At 48.3% G+C, this 21,962-nt stretch overlaps 2 protein-coding genes across 5 annotated transcripts in view; one reads left to right on the plus strand and one right to left on the minus strand.

The window, feature by feature from the left end:
- The first annotated feature begins 625 nt into the window (after window positions 1-625).
- On the plus strand, window positions 626-6,383 carry OAZ2 (ornithine decarboxylase antizyme 2). The gene is given in 6 exon segments (XM_055319628.1): window positions 626-654; window positions 3,330-3,405; window positions 3,407-3,487; window positions 4,715-4,890; window positions 5,681-5,766; window positions 6,020-6,383. Coding segments are annotated over 6 exon segments (579 nt in total). The 3' UTR covers window positions 6,151-6,383.
- Window positions 6,384-9,550: 3,167 nt separating this feature from the next.
- The window catches only part of ZNF609 (zinc finger protein 609), a 208,308-nt gene continuing 195,896 nt past the window's right edge, over window positions 9,551-21,962 (minus strand). For all 4 annotated transcript variants that reach the window (XM_055319671.1, XM_055319673.1, XM_055319670.1 and 1 more), the window contains exons 4-10: window positions 21,034-21,121; window positions 17,981-20,321; window positions 16,389-16,755; window positions 14,410-14,585; window positions 13,966-14,182; window positions 13,386-13,464; window positions 9,551-13,067 (exon numbers count right to left, since the gene is read on the minus strand). In XM_055319671.1, the coding sequence (XP_055175646.1) occupies window positions 13,391-13,464; window positions 13,966-14,182; window positions 14,410-14,585; window positions 16,389-16,755; window positions 17,981-20,321; window positions 21,034-21,121 (3,263 nt within the window). In that variant the 3' untranslated portion in view covers window positions 9,551-13,067; window positions 13,386-13,390. The remainder of the gene's footprint in view (window positions 13,068-13,385; window positions 13,465-13,965; window positions 14,183-14,409; window positions 14,586-16,388; window positions 16,756-17,980; window positions 20,322-21,033; window positions 21,122-21,962) is intronic.

Raw genomic sequence — 21,962 nt, forward strand, 5'->3', positions numbered from 1 at the left:
TGGGGTTTTTTATATATATAGTAGCATGTCCTCTACAACTAGTGACAGGGTACCTTTTATTTATTTTTCTTGCCTAATTGCTGATCATGCCCTTAATTTCTTTACCACATATGTACCCATCTCCCTGTCCTTCTCACTTCAGAAATGACAATCAAGCTTTTTGAAAGAGAAGCAATTTGCCATTCACAGCAAATAACAGAAAGCAGACCATTATGATGGGTGATAATTGTTGATTGTGAACTCCAGTCTACTAAATTTATTCTAAACCTTAGCTCTTTCTCTTAGGGAAGTGGATCCCAGGATGGGGGCCTGAAAAACCCTTCCATCCTCACTCACTGAGACATTTGCTCTTGTGCAGACTTTGTTGGGGATGAGGAGGAATTTCCAGGGTTCTTGTGTGTAAGAGTGGGGAAGTAAATGGTTTGTTACCATGGGATAGACTTCTTGCATTTACTTGAGGAGTGAGCGCATGGGTTAGGGCTGAACATAGGGCAGGCCCTAGGGATTATTTCTAGGAAGACAAAGGGGATTCTGGATCTAAAAAAAGGAAAACCCACCTTATTCTGATCTTTCTAGTAGATTGGCCCCATTGCTTCTGCCATTTGCAAGTAAAAATTAGCCCATAATGAAGATGGTGGTTGGAATGGCTATCAGGTTGGATGTGCTCTCATCTAGAACCAGGGAGGAAAAAAACAAACAGGGAGGCACAATTTTCTGGGAATGGGAGTCTGAGATTAGCACCAGAATTCTAGTACTGCAAGGGCCTAGGTGATCTGGTGGTTTTGTGAACCTATGTAGTTCTGGTATCCAAGGCCATATCTCGTCTACTCCAGAGAAATTTGCCAGTTCTTGGGTAGCTCCACTGACTAATACATTGCAAGCCAGCTTTCTTCAGTGGCCCAGGCTTCCTGGTGTTACTGCAAGAACCTCAACGAAGACCCAAAGTGGTCACCAGGGAATGGGAACAGAACCATGTCGTGTGTGTGTGTGTGTGGGGGGGGGGGGTCGGAGGTGGGGGTGGGTGTATATACCTTTCTTAGGGAAGCCCCTGCTTAATTTATTCTGGCCTGGACACTATTCTGTCCCTTAACACATTGGAATAGGGGGATGATAATCATTCATTGTCCCTAGAAGAAAAGAAGTCCCTCCGTGAAAATAACATATATCATGCCCCTTCTGCTAGTTTGTGTTGGCAAGGCTGAGAATGGGGGTGTGTGGTGAGGATGGCCTGAGGCTTTCTAGAGGAGGCAGGAGGTGGTGCCCTGTGTTTTTTTACCCCAGGTGTTGTTGATGCTGTTCCAGGCCCACAGATACTTCCCTGGGAACTCCCATCTCCCAGTGAAATTCCTTTTCTTTTTTAAAAAGATTTATTTATTGAAGATTGTGTGTGTGTGTGTGTGTGTGTGTGTATGTGTGTGTATGAGTGCCAGCTGGGGGAGGGGCAGGAGAGAGAATCTCAAGTGGACTCCCCACTGAGTGTGGAACCTGACACAGCTTGATACCAGGATCCTGAGATCATGACCTGAGCCAAAATCAGGAGTCAGATGTTTAACCAACTGAGGCACCCAAGAGCCCCACAATGAAATTTCTAAGTGTGACTTCAGGCCCCTGGTTGAAATCCTTGAGAGAAAGAGGAGCTGAGCTAGATCAATGATGGGTTTGGACTTCCTGTCTCAGCTGGAATGTTCACATGGGTCTCTTAGAGTACTGAGAATCTTAATTGGATGCCCCTTTGGTTATTGTACCATTGCCATGGTAGGTGTGAGTTCTGTTTTGTCACTCTGAGCCCAGGTGAAAAACTCAAATCTGGTATGCCATGCCACATAAAGCAAAAAGTGTGAAGAATGTGCCTTGCATCAGATTACAACTGGCTTTCAGGGGGAAAAAAAACCCTTGATTTATGTCATATGCTGATTTCTGTGGTGTAAATACTTCCCCTATGGCCTATTCGAGCTACCAACATGACATTATTAAACACACAGTTGGGAAGAGATGGGCACAGTCTTGTGAGCTGGCTCTAGCACACCCCAGCAGTGGTCCTCCCATATGTCATCCATTGCATTGAAGCTGCTTAGAGGCTGGGGTGTTGGGGCCATGGGACGGGCGTGTTGCTGTTGCTGGTATACATGCACAGGCAGCCTGCTGCTTTCCCTGCTTCACTGGCTATTGGCCTGTGAAGTGAGCTACAGCTCAGCCTGAGGAACCACTTAATCAGATTTCAGAGAAGGCAGTGGAACAGATCTGGAGCCCTGTTGGGTCCACCTGAAAATCAGGACTGGCAGTAAGGGCACACACCTGGAGATGACCGGGAACTCCTTTAGGAGCCTTTCATCCTCTAATTCTGATTATTGGCTTCCTTAGTTCCCAGCAAATATACCTTCTCTCAGCCCACCCCTGACATATGCCTGAGTGTCCATTCTGATTGTATCAGTATTACCTAAACTCCCATGCTCAGGTCAGATTCTAGCAAAGAAGGGCAAAGAAGCCCAACATTTGGTGGCACACCAGGGACAAACTCAGACCATAATACTGTGTACTACAGTATACTTCTTCCCTGAGAACCAAATCCCTGGATTTAATTCACTTCTTGACCCTGAAGAGATTTGGGTTATTGATTTCTTGTCCAAGTCTTTTGTTTAGATTGGGGAGGAGGTCATCATTGGAAAAGTGGTTGGAAAAGGAGTTCCTCAGGGACAAGGTACTAGCCCATGTGATCTCTTAAGACTCCTATACCTCTCCAGCCGGAAGTGACTGTGTAGGTGTTGAAATTGCCACGTAGGTTGTTGAAGTACTGTCAGAATAAGGAAAGGGACTGGGGGACAGGGTTTTAAAGCCTTGAAGGGAAGCCAGAATCTGGTTCCTCTCAGGGTTTGCCAGTGCCACAGAGATTTGTTTTATGTTGAACAGGTGCTCCTCTGGTCAGATATGTCCAGCTGGGCTCCCTTAGCACATCTGGGGCTCCCTCTGCTCTTGAAGCACAGCAGTAGGTCTGGAAGGTGAAACTGAGGGATCCCTGGGTGGCGCAGCGGTTTGGCGCCTGCCTTTGGCCCAGGGCGCGATCCTGGAGACCCGGGATCGAATCCCATGTCGGGCTCCCGGTGCATGGAGCCTGCTTCTCCCTCTGCCTGTGTCTCTGCCTCAGTCTCTCTCTCTCTCTGTGATTATCATTAAAAAAAAAAAAAAGTGAAACTGAAAGGATGGGGGTGTGGGGGGGTCCTGGTACAGCTTTAGAGCACTTAGGGAGAGCCAGGGCAGAGGTTGGAGTGAGATGTTGTGTTAAATCTTTAAGTCTTGGTGTTTACTGTTCTTACCTTCTCTGTCTTTTGCAGTAGTATTTTGCCTTTGAGTAACTGTCCCCAGCTCCAGTGCTGCAGGCACATTGTTCCGGGGCCTCTGTGGTGCTCCTGATGCCCCTCACCCACTGTCGAAGATCCCCGGTGGGCGAGGGGGCGGCAGGGATCCTTCTCTCTCAGCTCTAATATATAAGGTAAGGAGGACTCTGGGGTGGAAAGCTTGGAGCACAGCAGTCTCAGATTGCACTCAGCTGGTGCTTAAGGGCAGAAATTGCCGCCTTTAGTCTTAGGCCAGTAGGGGAATCAAGAAGGACTCCTTCAACTGAAGCTGATATGGCTTTTGGGGAGTATTAGGAGGAGGAGATCTACATTAAGCAAATGCTGCCATCTTCTTAGCTTGGTGGTCAGCACTTCAGTGTCGGTTCAGGGTCCTGAGTGGAAAGGAGAATGATGAATGGAAGGGGGGGCTGTGCAAAAACTCTTTTTGGTGTGACTCCTCAGTTTCTCTTGAGAAATACCTAGGGCCGGGAGGAGCAGTTGCCCACGCCTGTTAGGCATTTTGATTTCCATCCCTAATTAGCCTGATTGGGGGTGGGCTGAGGGGGAAGGAGAAGGGGTTTTGCAGCTCTATCATCTGTCATCCTGGCAGCATAGGGTAACATCCCAGGAGCTTGAGAGAATCTTGGCAGTCTGCTCTGAGAATGATCTGGGCTGGGGTAGCCAGCTCTTTGCTGCCCTTTAATCTCCTGATTGAGGCTCAGAAGTTGGTTTAGCTTCTCAAGATTGGCATTGAAGGGTAGCAGGATGGCTGAGTTCTGGTCTCTTGAGGTTGTGCCCAAGGGAGACAACATGGACCTGTAGTCTACCTGGAAGCAGGCTTTGGTTGAGCTGGGCCCCAGCCAAGGGCTCACATATATCCTCATTTATTTGTTCTGTTTCTCTTTGAGAGAGAGAAGGGAAAGAGATTGGTGTTGGTGGGACACACTTGGGTTTAGAGTCTGGGAGACCTGGTTTGAATCTCAACTCTGTCATTTACTAGCTCTGGAGCCCCGGGTCAGTTGCTTAATTGTTCTGGGCCCCTAGTATCTCATGTTTAAAATGGGGATATTAATAACTACCTCAGATGCTTCTGATGGTGACTGAGAAATGGGAAAGCACCTGCATAGTACTTGGCATCTAGTGGACACCTGGTAAATGTTTCCCTTCCTGTCATGCTGGCCTTTAGCTGCCGTCAGCTGGTCTTTGTTGATGAGTGACAATGGCTCCATTTAGCTGGCATGCAGCTCTCCATTTTCAGTATGCCCTTCATCCCATACTACCCTGAGACTGGCCCTAGAAGTCTCCAGGACCACTGAGGTTAGGGAGCCTGTGATGTGGCCAGAGCAGTAGTGACCTGGTCGTCTGACCTGATCTCTTCCCAGGACGAGAAGCTCACTGTGACCCAGGACCTCCCTGTGAATGATGGAAAACCTCACATTGTCCACTTCCAGTATGAGGTCACCGAGGTGAAAGTCTCTTCTTGGGATGCAGTCCTGTCCAGCCAGAGCCTGTTTGTAGAAATCCCAGATGGATTATTAGCTGATGGGAGCAAAGAAGGGTAAGGAGCAAGTGCTGGGTAAGGGGAAGGAGGGTCCATTCCAGAGAAGGGACTGTGCTCATTGGGCTTCACAGATGAACAGGGAAGGTCTGCCACCTTATCTAGCTCTAGGTTTCCCAAGCTGATACCAGTTCGTGACAGCTTATTTTTAGCCAGTAAAACAGGCCTGCTGTGGGTTGTAATTAAAGGCGATCATTATCACATTAACCAAATTGGTCATTTAATCGCTCCCTGGTTCACTCTTCTCAGCAGACGTTAAGTCCCCTTGAGCCGCCATACAATGATGCAGTTCAAAAGGGCAGGAAGCTCTGAGATACAGTGGGATTTTATTGGATTGGGCAAGGCCCTCCAAGGCAGTCAGGTATATAAGGCACAGCTGTAGAGTCAGAGTTCTCTTGAGTGCCCCCTAGCTTGTGAGGAAATCCTTTTAGGATTTAGGATCTGTCTCAGTGGCAAGTGGTCATCAAACTTGGCAACTTTGGAAGACCCCTGAGAAAAACTAGGTTCTTTTCCTAGGCCCCATACTATCTTGTGAACTGCATTGGTGAAGTTGGTTAGCATTAATTTCAGATGAAAAATCCTTATTCCAGGAAGAGATAATTCAGTAACATTTTTCTTTGGATTGTGGCTTTTTCTAAACTCAGAGCTCTTCAAATAGGAAGCTTCTCCCTGGCAGTTCTCTATTTATAATGCTGGCTCTAAGCCTCAGAGAAGGTTTTTCTGAGGGTGGGTAGGTGGGAAGTCTAGAGAGGTGGTAGTGGGCCTGAGTTGTTTTCTTTGTCTCTGGCAGATTGTTAGCACTGCTAGAGTTTGCTGAAGAGAAGATGAAAGTGAACTACGTCTTCATCTGCTTCAGGAAGGGCCGAGAAGACAGAGGTGAGGAATCAAAGTAGCCTGAGACCTACTGCCCAGACAGTGAGGAAGGAATGAGGGGTAAGGGGCTCCTTATTCAGTGAAGTAGGACTCTTGAGTTTGCCAGTATAAATCCTGGGAAATCCTAGGGGTGGGAGTGCCTGCCTGCAGGGGCTTTAGTGAAGGCCTCATGCTTATTCCATCTTTGTTTTTTGTTTTCCCTCGAATTGAACCTACCCTTGTTTCTCATCAGAATCCTTTTTACACTCTTCTGCAGCTCCACTCCTGAAGACCTTCAGCTTCTTGGGCTTCGAGATTGTGCGTCCAGGCCATCCCTGTGTTCCCTCTCGGCCAGATGTGATGTTCATGGTTTACCCCCTGGACCAGAACTTGTCCGATGAGGACTAATGGTCATAGAGGATGCTTTGCCCAAGAGCCACAGTGGGGGAAGAGGGGAAGTTAGGCAGCCCTGGGACAGAGAAGGGGGCTCCTTGCCGTCTAGGGAAGGACGCTGAGGGGCTCAGGGTGAGGGTTGCCTATTGTGTTCTTGGAGTTGACTCGTTGAAATTGTTTTCCATAAAGAACAGTATAAACATATTATTCACATGTAATCACCAATAGTAAATGAAGATGTTTATGAACTGGCATTAGAAGCTTTTTAAACTCCGCTGTGTGACGTGCTCTATCTAGCCTAGGGGAGGACATTGCCTAGAGGGGGAGGGGCTTTCTGGGTCCAGGGGCAAGGGCTGGTGGGCAGCACCATCAGGCTCAGGTTCCTCTGCTGTTGGGCTTTCTTTTTTGGTTTTTAAGACTTGTGTATTTTCTTTCTTTGCTTCCTGTTAACCCAGGGACTCCTGAGTAGAGGCTTTCCAGCCCCTGGGCTGTGTCCTTGTTTTTCGACACTCTGCCTGGGCTCCTCTGTATGCATTCGTGTCTGGCCTGGAGAAGCCAGGTCTGACCCCCTCCTTCTTTACAGCTTAGTGTTACTCTGGCATTTGGTTAAGCTGGCTTAATCTGTTTAATGTTATTAGTGCATTTTAAATAGGGGCATTGAAGTTCACTCCCACCACCAGGGCTTTCTTTGGGGTGCCTGGGCCTTAAGACACTAGCCAAACTCCCAATTCTCAAATCACAGCCAGTAGTTCTTGCTCTTGGCTGCAGGCCAGGCCCCAAGGGGTCTCTTTCCTAGGGTCACAAAGAGCAGAGAGGAAGAGGAATAGCAACTCAGGGCCTGGGGGTTGTGTGGGATATGATCTTAGGGACTGGATGCCTCTGCCTGGCTGAGTACAGTGCTGACTGCCCCTCCTCTCCTCCCAACAGGTTCTGAATAGTGCCTGAGCCCCTGCCCCACAGGGCTGAGGGGTGGGACTGGGGGTGTACAAGTGGCCTGCCCTTTTCTGTTTTCACTGAACGGCTTGTTCTGAGGTGGGAAGAAGGGGAGAGCTCTAGATTGGGCTAGAGGGGGTGGGGGTGTCAGGGAGGCAAGTGTGTTGTGTTACTGTGTCAATAAACTGATTTAAAGTTGTGGTTGGTCTGTTCTTCATTCCTGTACCAGGACCAGCTTTCTACCACTACTCTTTTGAGTGTAGAGCATAATGTAGCAGGGGTGTGATACATACTTCTTAGGGGGGAAAAGCTGCAGTGCCTCAGGATAGTTAAACCAGCTGAAGCCTCTGGGGCCACATTACATTGCACAACACAGTTGCTAGGAGTCTGGAACAAACTGCCAGTACCCCCTAGAGAGGTATGTATGTATCAGCTTCATCCAAAATAGAGGCTATACCCGGGATCCATTCTCAGTGTTTCTTTTTGTATAGAAGGCTGGGTCCTGAAACTGGGTTCTGACTTTCACATGGAGCTGCCCTGACATTCTCATTCCTGGAGGTGTTTGAAGAAAGCAGCACACACCCTCCCTGGGAGGGGGATGTGATTGCCATTCCTCTTGCGCCACCAGCCTGATTAAAAAAGCTCTCAGTGGCACTGTAGGGAGCTAGCTTTTTTACCCCCCCCCCCAAAATAAAAGCCCCTAGGCTCCATACCCAACATGGGCCTTGAATTCACAACCCTGGGGTCAAGAGTTGCATGTTCTACTGCCTGAGCCAGCCAGATACCCTTTAAGTACTCCTTTTTAATCTTCTAAGGGCTTACTAGCAATTTTTTTTTTTTTCCTTTTGCTTCTGTTTCCCAAGTGCTTGGCAGGTTTTTCTTCTTACCATATCTTTGGAACTATCTAGTGTTGAGCTGTGGCTATCCTTAGGTTTTCTGAGTCTTTGGCCCCTTTTCACAGTGTTCTGTGTGGAGCTGGTTTGGTTTTCACACCAGGCTATGTTTATTAACTTTGGACTCCACCTGGTGCTCTTTAAAAGTGAATGTAACACTTCCCCCTTCCGCAGTGTTAGGAGGTCTGGGCCCAGACATTCAGCTGGAATAGGAAGGACTGGAAGAGGTCTTCCACTTGAGATAACCCCTAAGACAGCATAAAGACTGGAAAACAGTCACTGCCCTGAGACACCTTCAGCAGAGGGCCTCGGGAATGTGGACAATGGCCGAGGTAACGAAGGCAGTTTAGGATTGCGTTAAATTGAAGCTCAGGGAATCCATCTACAAGACTGGGATAGAGAACCAAGACAAAACTCAGTCCTTGATGGTTAGGAGAGGCAACAGGAGACACGCCTGAGGTTCTGCTGCCATCTGTTGGTGGATCCCCTTCAATACAGCTAGAGGCAGAAAGGGCTGAACTGGAAACCCAGGCACTCACTTAAGATTTCCCTTTCAAAAAGAAAAATTCTGCTAGATAGGATCACTGGCAGGAAAGAAATATGACACCCAAAAGCTGCACTCCAATTAAAAAAGTAACTTAGAAAATATAATAATTTGAGGGGTGATGGATAAGGGGAGGAGATGTGAAAGGCAAACTTAAGTCTAAATTTAAGAACAGGGACATTAAAAACTTTATTCAATAAATACAACAAATAATTTAAAAATATACTTCAATTCCAAAGCCAATTAAGAAAAGGAAGTAGAGAAAGGGGAAAAAAGGGGAAGGAGATCAGAGGAAAAAGAGAAAGTTCAAGAGGCAGAACAATGGTTTGGTTGGGCTGTGTTTCAGAATGTACCACCCTTTAAAATTCTGATCAAATGCTCTCGACTCCTAAACCCTTAGCCCTTGTTCTGATGGGGTGGCCATAGGAGTCTACCAGCCAGGAATGATTCTCTGGGCTCTGGATCAGAGCGTTCCGGAGGCTGGAATCTGTGGGGAGCGTCAGGGGGACAGTTTCTCACTCATTCCTAAAAAACCATCCGTTCTAACTAACTCCCAGGCAGGTTTAAGTAGTGCAAACTCTTAAGCATAGAGAGCTCCCAGCTGCATAGTTTCACAAGTGAGTGTCCAAAGCTAGGGCCTCCGGAAGACAGGTCCCCGGTCCCAGGATATGGAGGGGTCCAAAGCCACTTTGGTGAATGGTAGGTCTAAGGGGGAAGACGGGAGAGGCCAGGGCACAGGATAAAGCCCCTGGCTTCAGCCAAGCAGCCAAGCCAGAAAACACTGCTGGGCAAGAAAGGGCTCAGGTAGTCTGGACACTGGATTCAACAGTTTGCCATCAGCCAGGGAAGGTGGAGCTGAGGATGCAGATGGAGCAGGGCCGGGAAGATCAGGAAAGCTGAGGGAAAACAGAAAAGTAGGGAGGAAGGAAGAGGCAGCTCAGCAGCAAACTCCAGGAGAAATAACCAGCAGCCCTCACAGATTTGTGATTGTCTCTTAAAAAGATTTATTTTCTCTTCTTGCCTGAATGTACAAAGGCAAAAAGAGTACAGTTTGTATATATATATATTTATATATATATATATAAAAAACAAGGAACTTGGTAATGTACACTTTACAGAAGGGAAGAATCAGGAAGACTGAAATTAAATCCAACAGAGCAACGCCAATGGAACAAAAGCTATGAACAGCAACACTGCCCCTCCAGCCCGGGCCTCCAGCTCGCCCCAACCTGCTCCCAATGGGGGGGCTGAGCACCAAGGCAAGCGGGTGGGCTGGGGCCAGAGGGGCTGGGGGCGGGGCCTGGGAGGGGCTTGATCCCAGGAGGGGCCCATGGCAGAGGATCATCAGAAAGCTTCCTGGGATGCCCTAGTAGTAAAACGAATGACAAAGGCCCAGAATCATGGGGCCAGCTAGCTGCCCAGTTGAATCACAGGGGCAGGAGAGTAGACACTGGGATGGTGACAGGGTAGATAGTGTAATAAGTGACATGGGTGACCTCAAAGCCCGTGTACGGTAACTCTAGCCCTTCTTCAGCCTCCCCCTCCCAAACCCCAAGCCACGTCCTCTCACCCTCGCCTTGGAGCCTGGACAGAAGATTCAAGAATCACCGTTTCATTTCACAGGGTGCCCTCTTAACCCTTCTGCATGTGGTCTTTTGACCTGGAGACGTGTAGAGGGGATGAGGTAAGAGAAGGGAACTTCATACATGTACAGGCAGGGAAGGAGATAAAGGAAACCAGCACATCTTAACTGAAGCAGCAGAGGTGAACCCTAAAGAGCAGCTCTCCCAGCCCTGGCTGGCCTAGTTGGGGTGAGAGGCTCCTTCCTTCTAGCCTCTTGGTGTAGAGCCCTGATGAGCGAGGTCTCGGAAGAGGCCTGGGCAGGGGTAGCTCACAGTGAGCCTTGGTCTGATGGTCGTGGCCCTTAATGGCACACTTCGCTGGCCTTTGCTCGCAGGGTGGGATCCTTGCTGAGGGGCTGATCTCTCTAGCAGGTCACTGCAGCCACAGGTACCCCTGCCTGTGGGCTGCCTCCTCATATACAGCGGCTGGAGGTGGACAGCAGATCCTTCCCTTGGCACTTGTCAAGGATCTCTGTTTCCTCCGCTGCTGCTGCTTCATGTTGTTTCAGGGAGGGAAGACTGGACCTGGCGAGGACCGGGGACTGGGAGAAGGCAGTGCTATGCTGCCATTGTCACTTTTACCTGCTTTTCTGGGCAGCTCAGCTCCTACTCTTGTACAGAGGCTTGGATATAAGGATCAGAGAGCCAAATGTTTTTTAAGGAAAAGAAAAAAAAAAAAAAAAAGAAAAAGCTGTCCCCTTCTGCAGAACCCAAGACTGCCCTGCTAATACAGAAGTTCCTCTTCTCTGTGTTACAGAACAAAGTGGAAAGGGCAGGAATGTGGGGCCAGGCCTGCCCAACGGGAAAGAAAATTACTCCAATGGTTTCTTTACAATATGTACAGAGTACGCTGTAAGCCAGCGCCACAGATACAAAACACACAACAATATTTAAAAACAAACAGGAACAGAGATGGGCCCTTGGCTCCACCCCACAGGAGCCTGGGAGGGCATAATCAGGCTGAAATTCAGAGTCATCCTCTTGGTGGGGGTGACTCAGGTTAGGTGGGGTGAAGGTGTCCAAACCAACTACTTCCGTGGATGAAAGGGAAGTCAGTCCCCAGAGCACTGCCCTCTGGGTTAGCAGGAGGCAGAGGGAATGATGGGGGCAAGGGAGGCCTGCTAAATGGTCTAAAAGAGTGGGTTTTAGGGGAGGGCTCAGAACCCAATTTGAATAAAAACAATGACGTGAAAACCCAGAGGAAAGGTCTATAGGTCAAAGGGGCTCCTCTTGGGCAAATGACTCTAAGCCATTCAGAGTAGGGCTTCAGGGTTCTTAGAAAGCAGCCTCTGCCTGGCTTTGTGCTTACTATCCTCCACCTCCATTTCCCAAATGGAGTCAGAGCCAAGTCCTTGCTCTTAAATGGTCACTTTGGCACTCTGGTCACAAATACCCCTCTCTAGCCTAGGCTGGTGTGTGTCAGTCTTTCTCAATCCAGAAGATCAAGGAAAGATAGCCAAGGGGAACTAAGGGATGATATCTCAAAAGCAAAATAAGAGCTCCCCATACCTTGGGGAAGAAGTGACTCCAATAAAGCCACCAAATCATTGTCTGTTTCCTAGGGCAAAGAGCATAAAGCTGGACTGGTAGACTGTGTTTCTACGGAGAGCAGAGAAATGTCTGCTGCCTCACAGCTCCACTGAGAAACACTCTGTGGCTCTGAGGAGTAATGGCTTGGATGTATCATCCCAGGGTCTAAGGAATACCTAACTTCCCACGGCCAGTGGCCCCTAAAGCAAAAAAGTGTGTTACAAAAAAACACAGCTTATATTGGCACACACGGGGTTATAGATTGAGCTATATAAAATCATGTACTTGTATACAGAGGAATTGGGCTGTTATATTTGTGGCCCTAAATGAGGAGGATGCTCTGATGGCTGAATGGACAGGACACCTCTAAGAACTGCTGGGTGCTCCCAGGGTCTGCCTCTCGGGCCTTGCCCTACGGTGACCTCGCAGACTCCAAAGCTCCCCATGCTGGGGGGAATACTATTTTACCTGCCTGAGTCTTCAGAGCCAAGCAGTGGAAAAGAAAAGGAGCGATCAGCATGGGGATCCCCCTGGGAAAGGCACCAAGGGGTCAGGAGGAAAGAGAAAAGGGCAAGGAGTCGGGGGCTAAGAAGCAGCAGGACTCAGTGGGGATGCAGGTTCTACTTCACAGACTCCATTCATGCTCCAGCTCCAGCTTACTCCCAGTATCCCTGGGGAGCCCTGTGCTGGTGTTGGGACCCCGGCCCTCTGTTTGATGGGCAGCCCAAGGCCACGGTGGGGCAAATGCCTTGGTCTTCCTTTCCAGGCTAGGCTCTGAGCATTTATATGTGCTCATGTGAGAGGGGAGAAGTCTTCATGTCTGAAGACCTTGTTTTCACAAATACAGAGAGAAAACAGCCCCTAATTTCTTTCCTGAGATTCTAATTCCTCCACATGCTGCCAGTTCCCAGGGCCCAAACTGCTGGGGAGATGCAGGAATCTGGTGATTGTGGTAATGACGGTGAGAGGGGTATGGCTGCTGTGCTGTCTTCAGACCTTACCCAGAGCTTGGGAGTCCCTCCCTGGGGTTGCGGTGGGGGGTGTTGGCACTGCTCCGGCAGCTGACCAGGCCTTGGGGAACAGAGCAGTGACTTCTCTGGGCTGAGGCCATGTTCCCCTGGTTGCTCCCCATGCCTTCATCTCCACATGGGCCACAACAGTCACAACTGTGGCCGAGAGAATAAATATTTTTGCTAGGTACCAGCTCTCCAGCTCCTGAGGAAGAGGGAGGGTCGGGGAGTCCGGGGATCTGGTGGAGGTGAGATAGCCAAGGGTCTGCCTTCGGTCATGGTGGAACGGCAAACAGGATGATCAACACCATTTAACTGATGTCTAAATGGCACCTCCAGCACCTCCTTGGGTGAGCCAGTCCGGGCCCGTGAAGCTGACTTTATCCGGGCACTTGGTGTTCTGCAAGGGAAACATGGACAGATAACCAGGCACTCAGCCTGCTGGTATAACAACCACCAGGTGGCACTCTGACAAAATGAACTGCAAGGGAGGCCAGTCCTGGCCCCATGGGACCATTCCTGTTGGACAGCTCTTGGCAGATGTACATGGCTTAACCAGACACTGAGAGACTCCTACAAGAGGCTTGGCCAGGGTAACACCATTTCCAGACCACTGACCCCACACAGTTTTCCCTCACCTAGGCTCCACAGGAATTCTGTGATCCAGGTATCAACTATCCCTGCTTTATGTGTTGTTCCAAATTAAAAAGTGACTTACCATTCTCACCTCCGCGGGGGTGGGTAGAGTGAGGGGGTTGAGCCTTGCTGGCTGGCAACAATGGCTGTAGAAGAAAGCCCTGAGTGAGAAGGAAGACATGTTTAGTGTAACACTCCCAGAACCTCCGATTAAACATTTTATCAGCTTGGTGGGTAATGGGAGGAGTTGCTCCTTAAATTCCTAACTCAAAAAAAAAAAAAAAATCCTAGCTCCACTGAGTTTGGGGTGCTGACCGAAAAAAAATCTGATACTTGGCCAGATATAGTGGCTGTGGATAGTATATATAGTAAGGTTCTATGTTTCAGCTGCTTGTTGCTCTTTGGCTATGAGAATACCTGGTCCTTATTCTTCTGAATATCAAAGCCAATTTCCTAGAGGAGTCTGAGAGTCCCTAAGCTCCATGAGAGGAAATAAATGTCACATGCTTTAATGATGGTCTGCAGGGAGCTAAGATCCTGGACAGATTAGAATCTCAAGAAAAAATAAAAGGATTCTTGCTGGGGGTCCCTTGCTGTGAGCAATGCTACTCTGCTAGTGGGATGACATTATAAGGGGAAGAGAGGTAGGGAAGGAGGGTTACCTGCTGCATAGGGTAAGTTGTACTGTGCTGGGAGCAACGAGTACCCCAAGTGGTGGTGGTGGTGGTGTGTGGACATCAGGCGCTGAGAAGGGGAGGTGCGGGGCCGGTCTACATTCCTTTCACCCCCTCCTGCTCCTCCGACACTGCTACAGCTGCCACCACCCCCAACCACCCCACAACCTCCTCGATCTCTATCCTGAGACGTTTTATCAGTTATCTGGAAAAAAAAGCAGACACAAAAGCACTACTGTGAGACACACAGATGACAGTGAATACTCCAAGCCCACATTAGGACTCCTTACAAAGAATCGTGGAGGTGCCTGGTAAAGCCAATGCCAAGTCAGCCAGGCTGCCCTGTAGTTAAGACCTGAACTTGCCTGCCCAGCTTTTTCCACACCCTGGATCTGGCCCCACTGGGTTTTGGTAGCAGCCAGTGCCACTTACCGTGGGAGACTTGCTCTTGTAGTGACTGGCATGCTGCTGTAAGATGTCCAGAGCTTTGGACTCTGAGCTGGATTTACAACTGACACTGGGGCTGGCTCGTGCCTTGTCAGCATCTTCACCCCCTGAGACCTTGCTGCCATACGGGGAGAAAGAGTAGCTGGAAGGTAGGTAGGAACCTGGGGAAAGAGAAATAAAGTAGTCAGAAATGAGAGAAGTAGAACAAACTCAGCTTAAGTGAGCTCGGTTAGGCAGGTATCAGCTTTCCTAGGCAGAGGCTGAGATATTTTCTAACATGGTGTCTTCAGGCTTGAAACTCTTAGTTTGTCCTTTCTTTACTGAGCTCTAGAGGGATATTAGGAACATGGCCCTCAACTTCTGGGGAATCAGCTTCCCTAGAGCCCCAGTCTCAGAGATTCATCTTGGAGAGGCATTATGGTAAAGTGGAAAGATCAGAGGATTTAAGAGTCAGATGACTGGGCTCAAATCTACCTCTCAAGACTTACCAGCTGGGTAAGCCTTGAGCTAATTAACAACCCTTCTGAGCTTGTTTCTTTACCATCAAGAGGAAGATACCAATACTACTCCATAAGATACTGTATGTAAATCACTGAGTACAGTGTCTGGCCTACAGCAGGCACTCGTCAAGTGGAAGTTTTTTTTTTTTTTTTAAAGATTTTATTTATTTATTCATAGACACTGAGAGAGAGAGGCAGAGACACAGGCAGGGGGAGAAGCAGGCTCCATGCAGGGAACCCGATGTGGGACTCGATCCCAGGTCTCCAGGATCACACCCCAGGCTGCAGGCGGCGCCAAACCGCTGCGCCACTGGGGCTGCCCGTCAAGTGGAAGTATTATTTTTATATGGATGGATGGGGTAACAGGGAGAAAGGAACACCACAGGGTGAGACAATTTCCTAGCTCTGTTTGAAAAGCTTACTTGCGCTAGGGTTTGCCTTGCAGTGTTCAACCAGGATATCAAGACTATTTAGGCTGCTTTTTGATAGGGAGGTGGGAGCTATGAGGAGTGACAGAAGTGGTTTTCTGCTCCAGAAGCATCCCATGTGGCTCTTCGGACAATGGAAACCACTGAGGAATTGAACAGGAGCATTGTCTTCTAACAAGTTAATAAAAACACTCCCCAAGAACTCATGGATGGCAGAGTCAGGATCTTATCTTTCCCAAACTGAATGTTTTCGATCAGATTTTCCCTTACTCTGATTTCAAACAGCTCTTCCTCTCTCCCACCGTCCTCCCACCTTCCAGCTGAACATCATCCTGTAAATGAAGACATGCACTGTCCTAGTTTGCATTGTATTTGTTCCACGTGCTTCTCCTGCTACAATTAAGTTGTAAGCTCCTTGAAGAGGGAACTAGTCTTTTTTTGTATTTCTCAAAGTGCCTAGCCCATTGCAAAATGTAGAGTGTAGTGTTTAAAAAAATCCCCACATCTTTAAAAAAATAAAATAAAAATAAATAAATAAATCCCCATTGAGGGAAGGTAGTGGCCGTAGTAGAGGGGAGTTTTGCCTTCAGTTATCTGGGAAAAGAGACCAGAGAGGCATGACTATAGTGGGAGCAAGAGAGTGACGCAGTCCCACAGACCGTAGTCAGGGGCCATTCAAGGTGCTCGGGACTAGACTGGCCACTCATAGAATGTCCTATTCAAAACAGGGCAGTCATCTGAACTTCATTAAGCCTTGGGGCCGTGCAAGAAAACTGGCTCTCAGGATGCCTGGGTGGCTCAGTGGTTGAGCATCTGCTTTCAGCTCAGGGTGTGATCCTGGAGTTCCAGGATCAAGTCCCACATCAGGAGCCTGCTTCTCCCTCTGCCTGTGTCTCTGCCTCTCTTTGTGTGTCTCTCATGAATAAATAAATAAATAAATCTCAAAAAAGAGAAAAAGAAAACTGACTCTGAAATCTGTGCTTCAGTCCCTTCCTGGTTAATAGAGCACAGGTGGGTGGGAAGGTGGGTGCCGTACCTGGGTAGTTCTGCATCATCACGGCAGGCATGCCCCGGTAGCTGGGGTGGTTGGGGTCATAGGACTGGCTGTAGGAGTAGCCATGCATGTAAGGGATGTAGGACTGGTGCTGGGTGAGTGGGGAGGAAACAGGCACATGGACGCTTGGTCGGGGCTCCTTGCTTCCGAGGCGGGAGTCCTCAGATGTGGACAGCTTGCAGTCACTACTTGTGCTTTCCTTCCCATCCTCCTTGGGGGCAGAGTCCTTACTCCGACTCCTTTCTTCCTTCAATTTGCGGTCCCGCTCCTCTTTCCACCGCTCATCCTCTGACTTAATGTCCGAGTACTTGGCAGGATAGACATACGTCCACATGCGGGGCTCTGCTTCCTAAAAATCACAGAATGAGCACTGAGTGTTGTACAGATAAGAGAGAGATTTCAAGCCCAAGGCTGCACTAAAGGCACCAGAGCAGGTAATACCAGACACCCGGAAAGGGTATAATCTTGGCCTCTGTTGATCTTCCCATTTAGAATCAACTTTGGTCCCTCCTGTTTAAAAAGTCTGCCCCCTCCCTGCCCAAGAGGAAACAGGATGTGTGGAAGGAAAAGGAAAATCCATCAGTGGGTCTTCTCTAGGAGAGAATATGCATTCTGGGGAAAGGAATCCTTAAAGAAGCTGCTCCCTTTCTAAGGCATTTGAGGCAGTTTTACATCTTCAGAGAAATCTCAGGGGCAGAGTGTGAGTGCTGCCCACCTCAGAGGAGGGAGGTCTAGCTGTGGCACTAAGAGGAAAGGGAAGACTTTCTAAGTCTCATGAGCAGAGCATGGTATGATACCAAGTTCTTAGTTCTAGCTCTACCTATAAATTTTTTTTTTTTTTTTTTAAGATTTTAAGTTACCTCTATACCCCACTTGGGGCTTGAACTCATGACCCTGAGATCAAGAGTTGCATGCTCCACTCACCAAGCCAGCCAGGCACCCCACCTATAAAATCTTTTAGAAGTAACTCAGTCTGACTAGTAACTCACTCTGGGAAATGGAGAGATCACCATTAACTTACTCCATAGGAATCAAACAGTGGAAGAAACACTGGACTAGGAATTGAGATGACCCGGTTCTAGTTCTGGCTCTGCCAGTGAAGTTGGAAATTATCCTAGACAAATCAAGCTAATTTACCTGGGCCTCTTCTGTCAAATGGGAAAAACACCTTCAACTGATGTAAATGTGCTTTTTAAAAACACGAACATGATTTACAAAGGTAAAGAATCCTTAAAAGTGTAGATCTCTCCTGCCAAGCTGTACTCTGCTGACCCCCCATATAAGGAGAGCCCTGATTTGTTTTTTTTTTTAAATTGTTTTTTTTTTAAATTTTTAAAATTTATTTATGATAGTCATAGAGAAAGAGAGAGAGGCAGAGACACAGGCAGAGGGAGAAGCAGGTTCCATGCACCGGGAGCCCGACATGGGATTCGATCCCGGGTCTCCAGGATCGCGCCCTGGGCCAAAGGCAGGTGCCAAACCGCTGCACCACCCAGGGATCCCGAGAGCCCTGATTTGTGAGGAAGAGAGAGAGGCTATCAAATAGTATTTCTATCTTCTCCCAGAACAGTTACCTGTCGGTACCAGAGTATCGGATCCACCTCTGCCTGCCGGCCACATTCAGCACCTGTCTTGGCCTCAGAGGCCTCCTTGCCTAGGTGGCCAGCCTCACTCAGCTTCACTTTAAGTCCTTCTGGGGCCTGGCTGGGGAGTTTGGAGGAGTCGTCTAACTTGGGGATAATGACTGATTTGGCAGGGTCAGCCCCTGGCTCCTTGGCCTTCCCAGGTCCCGACTTGACCAGGTCCGTCAGGCTGGGGGCCTTGGTGAGAGTTGGTGGAATTGAAGGCTTTTGCTTCCATTCTTCCTTGAGTGCTGCCTCCCGCTCCTTGAGGCCCAACTCGGCCTTCTTGTCCAGTCCCCGCTGCTGCTGCTCCAGGCTCTGCCGTTTCTGCTGTTCTTCATACTGCTGCCGGTAAGCCGTGTTCGTGCTCAGGAGGTGGGTGTGGTAGCTCTGGTCGCTGTAGCCATATGGGGGCACATAGGCATACTGGTTGTAGTACAGGGACTGCATGTACATGTTGGGACGCTGCTGGATAACAGAGGGCTGCTGACTGGAACTGCTCAGCTCTGGTTTCTTTTCCTCACAGACATCATTCTTCACTTTTCCCTCTATGCTCTCAGGCTCCTCGTCCTTTTTTGTCTTCAGAGCCTGGCTCTCCAGTCCCGCCTGGCTGCCAGGGTTCAGAGCCCCTGGGCTGGACTGTGCATAACTTGGAGAGTAGTAACTCTCAAAGCCTTGGTAATATGGTGAGTCTTTGCTCTGTGGCTGAGGGGGGAAAAGAGTTTTCTTGGCCCCTTCCTTAACCAACTGTTCAGGGTCTTTTGATTTGACATTGTCCACTTTGCCCTCCCCATCCTCCCCAGCATCAGATATGTCAGAATATGCAGGGCTGTTGGTTTTGACGGAGTTGGCTTCAGCTCCATTCTGGGTCACTACATGTAAAGGAGTCAGGGGCTGGGTAGGGGTGGTGCTATCTATGCGGCTACTGCCTCCAATTGAAGGGCTGGGGGCGTTGTCCGTGAAGCTGTAGATCTTGTCAGCTTCTGCCTTGATGCTAGCCAGGCGGCTTTGGTGGGGGTCTGATGAGCCATTCAGGAGCCCCTCCATCTTCATCCCATCTCCTGATGATTCTCTGAATGGGCTTTTGCCTTCTTCTGCTCGACACACCTTCCCAGGGGTCAGAGGACTTTCAAGTTCCTTGGAAGACTCCTTCTTTTTTTTGTCTTTCTTTTTCTTGTCCTTGGCTGGAGTCAAGGCCGGGTTGACTGTGAAAGGTTCTCCCATCACAGTAGGCTTGGGCTGAATAGGCTTGAGTTGGGGGCTGTTGGGCATGGCTTGGACCACGGTGGTGGTCAAGCCTGAGGAGGAGCCTGGACTTGCTGCTGTGAAGGTGGCGGTCTGGAAGGTGTAGATTTGCTGCGGGGGGATGGCAGGGGCAATAGGCCGTGCTGACTTTAAGCTTTTGGAAGGAATCTTTTCAGGCTTCAAGCTAGAGGGCTTTTTACATTTTTCTTTTTCCATACACTTCCTTTCCAAAGAATCAAAGGCATCATTGCTTGTTTCATCCATAACTGAGGGTCCATCATCAGAGCCATCATTCGATAAGGCCCCAAGGTCTGTGTCCCCTTCCCCACTCAGCTTTTTCTTACAGAGACCTTTTGTGCTGAATTTGCTTGAAGGAGAAGGGCTATGGGGCTCTACGAGCCGAACTTTGGGGGTAGCTGAACGGGCAGGGGACAAGGAACCTTTTTGTGAAACGGACGCACCATTGCAGCTCCCTAGGTCTGCATGAAGGGTGGGCTCCTCTCCGTACTCACTGTCTCCATCTGCTTCCGGCTTGCTGTCATCATCTGTGTGGGCATGAGCCTGGTGGTACTTAAGTCCATTGATGTGCTTATACTTTTTGTTGCAGTTTGGGTGGGGACAGTCAATCAGGACTGGGGAGGGACAATTTCTGTCTAAAACAGTGGGTTCCACCTTGGTCCCAGGGAGGGGACCAGTGGCTGAGCCCATGGAATTCGTACGGACACGCTTGCTCCCTTTGGAGTCCTCTGAGCTAGAATTCAGCTCCATGTCTGAAAGCGGTTTGTTTTTCCGCTTGTTAGCTGAGGAAGGGCTGGCCTTGACATCCTCAGAGGTGCTACTGGCAGGTGGGCGATGCTCTGAAGAATTCTGGCTGCCCCGACGGCCTTTGCTATTTGCTCCTGCTCGGGTTTTGCTGCTGCTGCTGGTCCCTTTGCTGTCAGAGGCTGTGGCTGTCTCATTGACAGGTGTGTTACTGTTGGGACGCATGCGTTTGCCTCTACCCCGGCCATTGCGCATTTCCAAGTCACTGGTGGGGGAGTCACAGAACCTTAGCAAAGGGCAAACACAACAGGGTGTTATTAAGAAGAGAAAACATCTTCAAACCAGTGTAGCTGCCTCCAGAAGAACTGTCCAGATGGTAACTATCATTTTCAATGAATATGATTTGTTAAAGAACTTTTGAAAGCGTGGGAACTGCATTAAGTGGTGAGCTCCTAGGATGCTATCTGCATGCTAGCTGTACATCTTTCTCCAACATCTGGACTCCCCAAACTCTGGCAAACTGGGTACAAACAAGCTATAAAGTGCCATTCACTGAAATGTCAACCTGAAAAGGTCCCTGTGAAACCCACACTGTCTATATTAATAAAACTGAAAATGTTCCTGAGTTTAAACTCCTGGGAGATAGCTACCATCAAAAAGCATCATCAATGATTGTTTGTTCACCCACAGGCAGACTCAATGGCCTTGGTCTCAAAGTGACTACTGCTAGAAGCCAGAGTTCCAGAGAACTAGTAATTCCAGAAAAAGGCTTAAAAAAGGATCTCCTCCCCATTCCTATCCAACTCATTAACACATAATTCATTTACTACTCTTGAATGCCAGAGCAGCAGAGTACCTTCCTTATATTACCTTACACCATCATATTCTTCAAAAGCTGCGTGTCTTAAGAGATATTCAAGTCTAACAGGATGAAGGCATAAGGGCACTGATTAGGGTGGTTCAGATTAAAACACACCAAAAAGCTGTAGAGTGCTTACCTGGGGGGTGCCCAATCATGCCGTGTGCAGTCAAGAAGTGTACCTACATATGTCTTGTTCCTCCATGTTACATTCACCACCAACATCCCTGGAAGACAAGAAGATTCAGATAACCTTATACAAATGTTTTAATCTTTATCTAATAAGAGTTTGTTGTAATTTGTAAGATAAATTCCTGTTAGTAAAACTGTTAATCATAGAGCACTTGTATTTGGATTTTTGATAAATACTCCCAATCTGCCATCGAAGATATACTAATTTATATACCCATCAGTAGTGCATGAGAACACCAGCTGTCCTTTTCCTTTGGCAATACAGTGTTCTCAAACTTGTTGATCTTTGCCAACCTGATAGTAGAAAAAGAGCGTTTTATGTAGTTTTAATTTAATGTTTCTTACTGTGAGTTTGTACATATCATTTTATTTTATTTTTTAAAACATTTTATTTATTTATTCATAGAGACACACAGAGAGAGAGGCAGAGACACAGGCAGAGGGAGAAGCAGGCTCCATGCAGGGAGCCTGATGTGGGACTTGATCCCGGATCTCCGGGATCACGCCCTGGGCTGGAGGTGGCGCCAAACCCACTGAGCCACCAGGGCTGCCCTGTACATATTATTTTAAAACATCATTATGAGATATATTTCCTTCCTAAGTAAATTATCTGTTCAAATCCTTTGCTCAGTTTTCTACTAAATTATACAGTTTATTTGCAATTCTTAATATACCAGAGTAAGCCTTTTGTTTGTTATACATATCACGTATGTATATCACATATCCCCTGATCTGTCATTTGCTAATGGTGGTTAATGCTACGTAGACATTATTTACCCTTTATAAGAAGATTTATTTATTTAAGTAATCTCTACACCCAATGAGGGGCTTGAACTCATGACCCTGAGATCAAGAGCTGTATGCCCTATTGGGATG

Source organism: Nyctereutes procyonoides, unplaced genomic scaffold (genome assembly GCF_905146905.1).
Source record: "Nyctereutes procyonoides isolate TBG_1078 unplaced genomic scaffold, NYPRO_anot_genome, whole genome shotgun sequence".
In the NCBI taxonomy this organism is placed as follows: domain Eukaryota; kingdom Metazoa; phylum Chordata; class Mammalia; order Carnivora; family Canidae; genus Nyctereutes; species Nyctereutes procyonoides.